Source organism: Bombina bombina, chromosome 9 (genome assembly GCF_027579735.1).
Source record: "Bombina bombina isolate aBomBom1 chromosome 9, aBomBom1.pri, whole genome shotgun sequence".
NCBI classification, from domain to species: domain Eukaryota; kingdom Metazoa; phylum Chordata; class Amphibia; order Anura; family Bombinatoridae; genus Bombina; species Bombina bombina.
Window position 1 is genome coordinate 42,512,422 of NC_069507.1, and position 11,530 is coordinate 42,523,951.

The following is an 11,530-nucleotide window of genomic DNA, read 5'->3' on the forward strand; positions in this document are numbered from 1 at the left end:
CTTTTTTATTACCTAAAATTGTGCCTTTCACATAAAAAAATCAAAACTAAGCATTACAATGATACAATATCTTGCTTTGCAAATAAAAAATGAATATTGCACACGCTTTCCAACATAAGCACCTATGCAGTTTGAAAATCCTGCTTCTTGAAGCAAATATTAGCTCCTCAACTACCGCTATGTACCCTGTTGCAAGGGTCTTCAAGAGCTTTAACAGGGTCGGGCTCACTGACAGCAGCATGACCATGCTATTTATATATGCTTCATTCCCTGAGGTGTGCACAATACCATGGTGTTGCTGCTGTCAGTGAGACTTGTGCTGTTAAAGCACAAAAGATAGCCAACGTACTGGGTATGTCAGCTGTACCTAAGGGGTTAAAAAAAAAACGTCAACAAGCAAAGAACCAGATCCAGAAACATATATACATTCAGGTCTAAAAAATAAATCAAACTTCTATCTGAAACAAGAAAAAGACAACTTCATAGAAACCTTTGAAAAATTGGTCTTAGACGACATTAACAAAATGCAACAAATTGAAAAAGTCAAAATGTATTTTCTGTACAATCGCTGTGTGTTAACACAGTATGAAGCAAAAAATCTGAGATGTTGCATATCTTACCTAGAAGGTAACAGTGCATATGGAGTTTTTATTGATTTTTATATATATGGGGCTATGTGAGTGATGGAGAGGGATCCTTTCTATATTACATTTTTGTATATATGGTAATGGAAGGGGCTGGGTGTGTGAGGCATTTTCCTTTTGCTCCCATTTCTTTCATTAATTCCATTCCGTACATTCTACTTCTATCCTTTTAGTTTCATATTTTAATTTATATATATATACTAGTCCTAAAGCCCGTGTACACGGGCCAATTTTTTTAAGTACCGCAGTTCCAACCCTTGCTCCCTCTCTCTCCCCCCTCTCTTTTGCGCTCCCTCTTCCCCCTCTATTTTGCGCTCTCTCTTCCCCGCCCCTCTTCTGCTCTCTCCTACCTCTTTTGCTCTCTCTCTCTCCCCCTCTTTTGCGCTCTCTCCCCCCTCTTTTGCGCTCTCCCCCCTCTTCTGTGTTCTCTCCCCCCTCTCTTTTGCGCTCTCTCCCCCCCCCCTCTTTTGCGCTCTTTCCCCTGTCTTTTGCTCTCTCTCCCCCCTCTTTTGCGCTCTCTCCCCCCTCTCTTTTGCGCTCTCCCCCCTCTCTTTTGCGCTCTTTCCCCTCTCTTTTTCTCTCTCTCCCCCCTCTTTTGCTCTCTCTCTCCCTCATTTGCTCTCTCCCCCCTCTTTTGCGCTCTCTCCCCCTCTCTTTTGCTCTCTCTCTCACCTCTTTTGCTCTCTTTTGCGCTCTCTTCCGCCGCTCTTTAGCGCTCTCTCCCCCCTCTTTTGCGCTCTCTCTCCCCTCTCTTTTGCGCTCTCTCCCTCTTCTCTTTTGCACTCTCTCCCCCTTCTCTTTTGCGCTCCCCCCCACACTCTTTTGAGCTCTCTCTCCCCCTCTTTGACAATCTCTCTTCCCCCTCTCTTTTGAGCTCTCTCTCCCCCTCTTTTGTGCTCTCTTGCCCCCTCTTTTGTGCTCTCTCCTCCTCTTCTGCACTCTCTCCCCTCTCTCTTCCCCCCTCTTTTTGCACTCTCTCCCCCCTCTCTTTTGCTCTCTCTATGCCTTTCTTTTGCTCTCTCCCCCCTCTCTTTTGCTGTCTCTCCCCCTCTCTTTATCCCCCCTCTTCTGCTCTCTCTATCCTCCCTCTTTAGAGCTCTCTATCTCTCACGGCGCATCCGGCCCCTCCCACGCCCCGCCCGGCCACGCCCCGCCCCATCCGCATCATGCCCAACCCCGTCCACGCCACGCACGACCCTGCCCACGTCACGCCCGTCCGACCATGCCCACTCCACCCCAGATGTCAGGTGAGGTAGGCAAAGTGTGTTTGTCCTCGCGCGCAGTCTCTACTGCGCATGACAGCTTCGGACAAACACACTTGGCCTTTTATTATATAGGATATATACAGTATATATATAATCTGCACCATAATAAATAGGCAAAGCTAAATTATGCTAATTATGTGGGTTTGGAAAAGTGGGCGGAACTTTAGGGCAGGGGGTGTGGTAAAAATTTTCATGCAGGTAATTGATAGCTGCAAAGTGTCCCTGGATATTTTTTTCAAATGTTGGCAACTATGTAGTAACAGTATAGAGAGTTTTACTGGGTAGACAAGCGGGGATACTTGCCTAGATGTGCTAATTGCCTATGCAATCACTTCTGTTATGCTTATATGAAATGGATGATTTTAATCTCACAATATTCTCTCCACCATAATTTAAATATTTTTTTATTTTACCTTAGAATGACCTTTACTCAGCAGTAATCAAAAACGTATCTTCTTCAGAAGAAGAACAAAACAGCTGTTCAGAAGTGCTTTTGAGTTTGCTGCACCTCCCCTGTTGGGGGGCTGTTGTATTTTACACAGTATCAATTGCATAAAGCCTAAGATGTGCTTATCTATTATCTTACCCAGAATTCTCTGGTGTTTTGGTAACAGTGTAGTATGTGGAGTAATTCTGGGTAAAGGCAAGTGGGGATACTTGCCTAGAAGTGATAAATGTGTTATATGTTATTATACTGTAATGAAGTTATAATTTCATGTGTTATATCCCCCATAATTGGAATAGTTTATGTATACTTATTTATATTTATTAATAAAGATACATGTATCTCACCTGAAATATCATTTTTACTTCTGAGAATATTTTTGTTGTCTTAATTGAGCTTGTCTATCTAATAATAAAAGCTGGGATTTGAAGGAAGAATTAATGGAAAAGAAAAATAATGAAAAACACAGCATACACCTGTAGAGTGCAGTCTTGTTCTTTTATAGTTCGAACTCTGAGGTAAAGTTCAAAGCAACGTTCGCCATGTTTGTTAATGGCACCTATAACACATTGTTTCGGTTTCTACATTTCCAAGCGTACAGAAATTACAGGACACATTTAAGCATGATACCGGCGATTTTATACAAATTAGGGTGCCATGTAGAAATCTAAAGTTAGAATAATATTGATTAAAACGTTGTTTTTTTTACGAGTCTTTGTAAGTTATACCTCATTTACTCTTTCATTAAGATGCCGCTCATACATTAACTTCTAGGCTTACAAATAAAACTACAACGTCCCTCTTTGGTAGCAAAAGTGTCCACAAACAATACCGAATATATTCGTTCCAATAACAAAAATGGCTGCAATTAAACTTCGTTGTAATCTCGATGCGTAGAGGCGTCTTACGTCATTTCCGTAAGGTTGCTAGGATACCTTTAGGACGCGTTCTTTAGAGAAAACAGGGCTCAGAAATCCGAAGAGTAAGTATAAATAGGGGGAACCGGGTACGATCGTATAATAAGGGCAATGATACACTGTATCTGTAAGCACAGAACCTTGCTACATTTTATTATTTATTGGTCACGTGAGAGATCACATGGGCACTAATGTAGCACAACATAATTTTGGTAAACTGGTTTTGTGTAAATTGCAGTCTCTATTACTTATATTTGCAAGGACAGTAATTTTGTAGCTTCAAAACTGGAAATGTATTATTATTTATATGTTCATAATGTATTATTACATATGTTGCATCATATAACTCTGTGTGCTCATGAGTATGAGTGTTAACCTTACATATATTTACCAATACATACATTTATATCATGATATTGTGGCATTTTTTTACTCCAGCTGAACAGTGACAATGGGGATGGACTCTGAATACTTGAAGAGAAGTTTAGGAAAATGTCTGGCAGAAGGACTGGCTGAAGTTGCAGAAAAAAGACCAATGGATCCCATTGAGTACCTAGCACTCTGGATTTACAAGTACAGAAGCAATCTAGATGAATATGAAAAGGTACATATCAAGGGCATGTTGTTTGTATTGAAGGTTTCCTTATTGCTAATATATTCAAAGGTTTCTTATAATTTAATTTCAAATAGTTTTTCTTTAATTATGTGAAATATATCTCCCACCTGATTTTATGTTTGAATTTGTACAAAGCAATAACATTTTAGGGACTCTTCCTCAGATTTGCCTGCAAAAAAATATTCTATCATTTTTTAATCCAGCCAGTGCAGACTTTTTGTAGGAATTTTAATTATATATATATTCAATTTGCACTGTATAACGTTATATTTTATTGTGCTCTTTGGCATTTTGTTTGTTTTAAGAGGAGGCTGGAGCGAGAAGAGCTTGAAAGAGAGAAAGAGGAGGCGTGCAAAGAACTGGAAATGATTGAAAAACTAAGAGAAGAGGAAATTCTAATACAGCAGAGAATTGAGGAGACTATGAAGGTTAGAATATTAATTCCATTTTTTATGTGTCCAATAAAATGCTTGCAAGCATTACCTAGGTTTTATATATATATATATATATATATATATATATATATATATATATATATATATATATATATATATATATATATATAATGTTGCTTATTGGTGACACACACACATTATGCTTGCAGGCATTACCTTGGTTTTATATATACTGTATAATGTTGCTTATTGGTGACACACACACTTTATGCTTGCAGGCATTACCTTGGTTTTATATATATAAGGCTTCTTATTGGTGACACACACACATTATGCTTGCAGGCATTGGGGCCCATTTATCAAGCTCCGAATGGAGCTTGTGAACCCGTGTTTCTGTCGAGTCTTCAGACTCGCTAGAAACAGCAGTTATGAAGCAGCGGTCACAAAGACCGCTGCTCCATAACCCTGTCCGCCTGCTCTGATGAGGCGGACAGACATCGCCGGAAATCAACCTGATCGAGTACGATCGGGTTGATTGACACCCACTGCTGGCGGCCGATTGGCCGTGAGTCTGCAGGGGGCGGCGTTGCACCAGCAGCTCTTGTGAGCTGCTGGTGCAATGCTGAATACGGAGAGCGTATTGCTCTCCGCATTTAGCGAGGTCTTGCGGACCTGATCCGCACTGTTGGATCAGGTCCGCAAGACCTTTGATAAATAGGAGCCATTACCTTGGTTTTATATATATATATATAATGCTGCTTATTGGTGACACACACACATTAGACACACACACATTATGCTTGCAGGCATTACCTTGGTTTTTATATATATATATATATATATATATATATATATATATATATATATATATATAATGCTGCTTATTGGTGACACACACATTATGCTTGCAGGCATTACCTTGGTTTTATATGTATATAATGCTGCTTATTGGTGACACACACACATTATGCTTGCAGGCATTACCTTGGTTTTATATGTATATAATGCTGCTTATTGGTGACACACACACATTATGCTTGCAGGCATTACCTTGGTTTTATATGTATATAATGCTGCTTATTGGTGACACACACACATTATGCTTGCAGGCATTACCTTGGTTTTATATGTATATAATGCTGCTTATTGGTGACACACACACATTATGCTTGCAGGCATTACCTTGGTTTTATATATATATAATGTTGCTTATTGGTGACACACACACATTATGCTTGCACAGAACTTTATCACTCTAATTATAGTTTCAGGCCAGTACCTAGTCCAAACAACTAATACAAACTCGCATACCTCACACCCAAACTGCTGTTCCAACAACTCTTTATTTGTAGAAACAATCCATCCCAATGCTTCACCCTTCAATACATTTCTGATAGTCTAATTCTGCTTTTCATCAGCTTTCCAATTTACTTCTATTATCAAATTTGCTTCTTTCTATTGATATCCTTTGTTGAAGGTAGAGGAATGCACTACTGGGAGCTAGATGAACACATCAGGTAAGCAAATTACAAGAGAAATATAAGTGCAGCCACCAATTAGCAGCTAGCTCTTACAGTAGTAGATTGCTGCTTCTGAGCCTACCTAGGTATGCTTTTCAGCAAAGGATACCAAGAGAACAAAGCAAATTAGATATTAGAAGTAAAATGGAAAGTTGTTTATAATTGCATGCTCTATCTGAATCATAAAAGAAAAAACTGTGGTTTAAATAAAGGGTTGAAACATTGACATAGGGCGCTGTGATGGATATCCACAAATAAAGACACTGGGTACAAGGTAAGTGAATATGGTTTTTAATCACATATATATATATATATATATATATATATATATATATATATATATATATATATATGTGTATATATATATATATATGTTCTCTTGATATCCTTTGTTGAAAAGCATACAGGAAGGTGTAGGAACGTTCACGTGACTGGAGCAATATGTGTCAGCAGTGTTTCCTGTCGTGTACTGCTCCAGCAATGTGCACACTACCTGTCTAGGTGCCTCTTCAACAAAGAATACCATGAGAACTAAGTACATTTGATAATAGAAATAAGTTGAAAACGTGCTTTGTCTGAATCACAAAAGAAAAAGTTTGGTTTCATATCCCTTTAAGTTATTTTTTATTGATTAAACACCTCTTCATTACTAAAACTTACTTGATTTGCTTACTCACTATCCTGGAAAACTTGGGTTTTAACAAAACTTGCTCAAAATTGATCCATCCTCATATAGATGAAATAATTATTTGCAAGATGCTTCAAGCCTCTTTTGTTTAAATATTATGATTTGAACTCTTAAAGGGATAGTCAAGTCAAAATTAAACTTTCATGATTCAGATAGAGCAGCAACTTTCTAATTTACTCCTATTATCAAATTTTCTTCGTTCTCTTGGTATCGCTATTTGAATGTTAGCTTAGGAGCCGACCCATTTTTAGTTCAGCACCTGGGTAGCGCTTGCTGATTGGTTGCTACATTTAGACACCAATCAGAAATTGCTACCCAGGTGCAGAGCCAAAAAATGGCTGACTCCTTTACTTACATTCTTGCTTTTTCAAATAAAGTTACCAAGAGAATGAAGAAACATTGATAATAGGAGTAAATTAGAAAGTTGCTTAAAATGTCCTGCTCTATCTGAATCATAAAAGTTTAATTTTGACTAGACTATCCCTTTAAGTATTTTACTGCCATTAAAAAAGGATATTTAAAGGGACATTAAACACTTTGAGATGGTAAAATAAAATAACCTCTGCAATATACGTTTAATATTTATTTTGTCCACTTTTCCTGTAATTCCATTTTGAAATTGTGAGCATTTTAGTTCCTGTTAGAAATAGAAGTGCAGACACTGTTATATTACACACAGCCATTGGCTGCACACTCTAGTGACCTATTTATAACTGTCTCTAATTGGTCACAGCAGATAAAGTAACCTAAGTTACAACATGGCAGCTCCCATTGTTTTATAGACACTAAAACTTTACACTTATTTTGTCAATATTTAAACAGCTAATGAAGCTTTAAAAAAAGACATCTACATGTTATTCATAGACTAATATTTTCTTTGAATGCATCATTCTATCTAGCATTTATTTAGTGTTTAATGTCCCTTTTTAAGGTTACAGCTTCCCTCTAAGTTGCAGAGTTTTGAGCCTTCATAAATATTTTCTCCAATAGAAGAAAATCGGTAAATAACTGTTACTTTATTTTACCAAAAATCGCCAGCATTGATTAGTTTATTACTATTGAAATATATCTTTTTCAATCAATTAATAATTTTTACTATTATTATGAGTTATTTGTAGAGCGCCAAAGAATTCTGCAGTGCTATAATAATAGGAATAATATGCAAAGGTAGCATTTATAGGATACAGATGTGTAGAGTTGCATTGTTGTAAATCACCTCTTGTGAATGTGATCTACAAAACAGCTGGGCTCGTAGGCTTACACGCTAAGGGGGTTAATGGGAAAGACAGAGGAGGAGAGAAGCTGAAATAAGAAAGGTTTAGCATATGTTGTATGCATCCCTGAACAGTCTTTAAGGATTGCTTGAAACTATAAAAACTAGGGGAGAGTCTTGTGGAGTGAAGCAGTGAGTTGTACAAAACAGGGGACATTCAGAAGTCCTGTAGACGAGGAGGGGAGAAGGAGGTCATGAGCAAAGCAAAGCAGATGAGAGGGAGAGTATATGGAGACGAGGTCTGAGATATGGATTGGAGCCATGTTATTGAGGGTCTTAAATGTCAGAATTAGGATTTTGTGTTTTATTCTGGAGGCTAGAGAAAACCAAAGAAGGGATTGGCAGAAAGGTGCAGCAGAATGGGGAGAACAGATGTTTTGGGTTTGAAGAAAGAGTAGAGAAGTAATCCTACTTAGAGAGGTTAAGGGTAGAATAAACTGAGCTCAAGATGAACTTGGAGTGAAGAAAGTCAGCTAAACGCCAAGACTTTATCCAGTGTTGCTCAGCAGTGCGGGAACATCTACGCATGTCAGAGCAGTATGCAAGGGCTGAGGATTAGCAAATAATATCCAAACTATGGTAGGAGGGGCTAAATTGTCAACAATTGTAGTGAGAGATACATTGGGCGGGCAGGAAGAGGAGGAGATGAGCAGAGGTTTGAGAGAGTTTAAGAGAAGTTGTTGATCTAATGACTTAATGCTTCTTTGGAGTCTGGTATGAGGGTTAGATGGAGGGAGGGCAATGGGAAGAGCTGTGATGTTGCAGGTGATGAGATGATGGTCAGTAAGAGGAAAATTGGAATTTGTGACGTTTGAGAGCGTGCATCGATAGCTGAACATCAGATGAAGCTAGTGTCCATCTTTGTGAGATTAATATCCTTTAAATACCTGAAAAAATATTATTATGTTTCAATTCCAGAGTAAAGTTTTAGATCAAGATCCCGAGAAGACTCTCTCAGAACTTACTGAAAAGTTTGGGGTGCCCCACCTGCCGACAGTGGAGGAAATAGATGAGAATCTGCCTAGTGCTGTAAGTATTTTTAGAATGAAGGTTTCCAGGTCTCTGGACCAAAGAATATTTATAGATAGCATAGAAAAATCATACTATATATGTCAATATGAGTTTAGGAAAAAATCAGCAAAAGGTCTTTATAAGTCACAGAAAACTGTGCAGCTGTCTGTGAGTACCCATGGCTGTGAGTCTTGTAGGGTCATGGGATGTGTACCCAGTCCTGTTTGAGAGTTCAGTCCATGCCATTTTTTGTATATAGAGATATGAGTATCTGTGTTAGTGACTCAAATGACAAAATAACAGGTTTCTGGAGTAAATAGTGACACTAACGTCATTTTTCTTTACTTATGAGGCCTGATGCAATAATGATTAATATGATCAAATTTATATATTCTTTGAATACTGAGGGAGGGTGTAGAGGTTTCATAATATGTTGCACAAGCCTGTTAACTATACAGTCTGTTTCTCTATAAAACTAAGTTCTCTTCCATCGTCATTTATTAGGGGGGTAAACAGTTGAGCGTTGAGGTATCTCCAAGGGGTGATGACGAGGAAGTGGCCCCACCTGAAGGTTTGTCTGTGAATGGAATTGAGGCTGATGTGCCACCAAGCCGGTCATATGAAACAAAGGGATCAAGCTCAGAAGCTGGTATGGAGAAAAGCCAAGAAGAAACTGAGGCGTCTGATGGGGAGCACAATAAGGAATCTTTTCACAAAGCTGATGATATAGAAGATGTTAAAGAAAAAGAAACTGATGCCCAATCAGAAGAAGCTGATACTTGAGAATGACTTGTGTCATGAAGAACTTATATGTTAAAGCGACATAAAACTCAAACGTTTTCTTCCGTGATTCAGACAGTAAATACAATTTAAAATAACTTTCCAATTTACTCAAATTTGTTTCATTCTGTTGGTATCCTTTGTAGGAGTAGCAATGTACTACTGGGAGCTAGCTGACACAGGTGAGCCATTGACAAGATACAAATGTGTGTAGCTACCAATCAGCAGCTTGCTCCCGGTAGTGCATTGCTCCTGCTGAGATTATGTACATATACTTTTCAACAAAGGATTCCAAGAGTACAAAGCAAATGTAATATCCGTTTAAAGTTGTATGCTTGATCTGAATCCTGAAGGTTTAATTTTTACTTTATAGTCCCTTTAATGAAACAGATACTGATTTACAGAAACTAGAAGAAACTAATTCCGATTACATTTACATGACCGAGGGAGCTTAGTCTGGTTATTTATGCAGATTCATTTCTCCACATTTCAGGTTCTGATGTATTATCGCACATCTAAGGATGTTAATATGAAGGAATTATAGAAAGCATTTATTGATAAATTTGATAATAATTGTGTTATAACAGGAATATTTTCTTGTATCTTATGTTTTAATAATTTATTAAAGAATTTGTAATTTATTTTAAAAAATTAAAATAAAGACAGGTCAATAAAATCTGTAATTATGTTTTCACTTGACAGTAATATTTAAAGGGACAGTCTAGTCAAAATTAAACTTTCATGATTCATATAAGTCATGCAATTTTAAACAACTTTATAATTAACTTTTATCAAATGTCCTTTGTTCTTTTGATATTCTATGTTGAAAGCTAAACCTAGGTAGACTCATGCTAATTTCTAAGACCTTGAAGGCCGCCTCTTATCTCAGTGCATTTTGACAGCTTTTCATAGCTAGACAGCACTAGTTCATGTGGGCCATATAGATAAACACTGTGCTCACTCCTGTGGAGTTATTTATGAGTTAGCACTAATTGGCTAAAATGCAAGTCTGTCAAAAGCACTGAGATAAGGGACAGTATGCAGAGGCTTAGATACAAGGTAATCACAGAGGTAAAAAGTATATTAATATAACTGTGTTGCAAAACTGGAGAATGCATAATAAAGGGATTATCTATCTTTTTAATTAATAACAATTCTGGAGAAGACTGTCCCTTTAATGGTAAAGTGACATAAAACTACAATAGTATGGTTTTTTCATTTCCTCCTGCTGCGGCAGATTTCTTCAGAGCTGTTCTCTTATTTTAAAAAATCTTCATCGGGCGCTGCTATCTTGGAGCTTACGATACAGCTGCAATAAAATGTGAATGTTCACCTCTTCTGTCACAGGGTACAATAATATATGAACTATAAGACGGCAGTGTTCAGTATGAATATACAGAGCTTTACCAACCAGCACCTGTAAAGGGTTAAAAAATAAACAGACCTGCTACTCACCCTTTACTATCCGATAGTAAAATCCACTGCTTACATATAGCATTTATGGGTGCTCAATTTACTTACTACTTTAATTGATCATTGTTTATTATATCAATAAGAAATAATGAAATTAGTTTATCCACTTGATGACTTCTGTGCCATAAGGAATCTTACTTCCCTGAGCAAACGACTAGAGGAATGAAATGATATTTATGAATAGCTTTGCTGTATAAAGAAAGTTGTCTCAGTTCTGTGAGTAAAAGAACAGTACGGGGTGAAGGAACTAGAAAGCTATGCATGATGGGAGATAGACCAGAGGACTCTCTATTGTATGGAAGCAGAGGCTGTTTTGGGGGACGCTATAGCAAAATATGCCAATACTGTAATCCTGAATACCCCTGAGGGAAAAAGGAAGATTTAAAAGGGTAATAATGGTAAATAGGTTATCCTCACCGGTATCGCCCCACACTCTTAATATTTAGCTTTTTACCCCCCTTTGCTAGCACCCCTAAAATATAAAGTCTAAAAAGAGCCCTATT

At 37.6% G+C, this 11,530-nt stretch overlaps 1 protein-coding gene across 1 annotated transcript; it reads left to right on the forward strand.

Annotated features, from left to right (window-relative positions):
* Positions 1 to 3,283: 3,283 nt before the first annotated feature.
* LOC128639498 (DPY30 domain-containing protein 1-like) lies at positions 3,284 to 10,708 on the forward strand. The gene is made up of 5 exons (XM_053691639.1): positions 3,284 to 3,336; positions 3,710 to 3,875; positions 4,193 to 4,315; positions 8,682 to 8,792; positions 9,279 to 10,708. Exons 2-5 carry the CDS (start codon positions 3,723 to 3,725, stop codon positions 9,555 to 9,557), a joined length of 666 nt encoding a protein of 221 aa, XP_053547614.1. The 5' UTR covers positions 3,284 to 3,336; positions 3,710 to 3,722; the 3' UTR covers positions 9,558 to 10,708.
* The last annotated feature ends 822 nt before the right edge of the window (positions 10,709 to 11,530 follow it).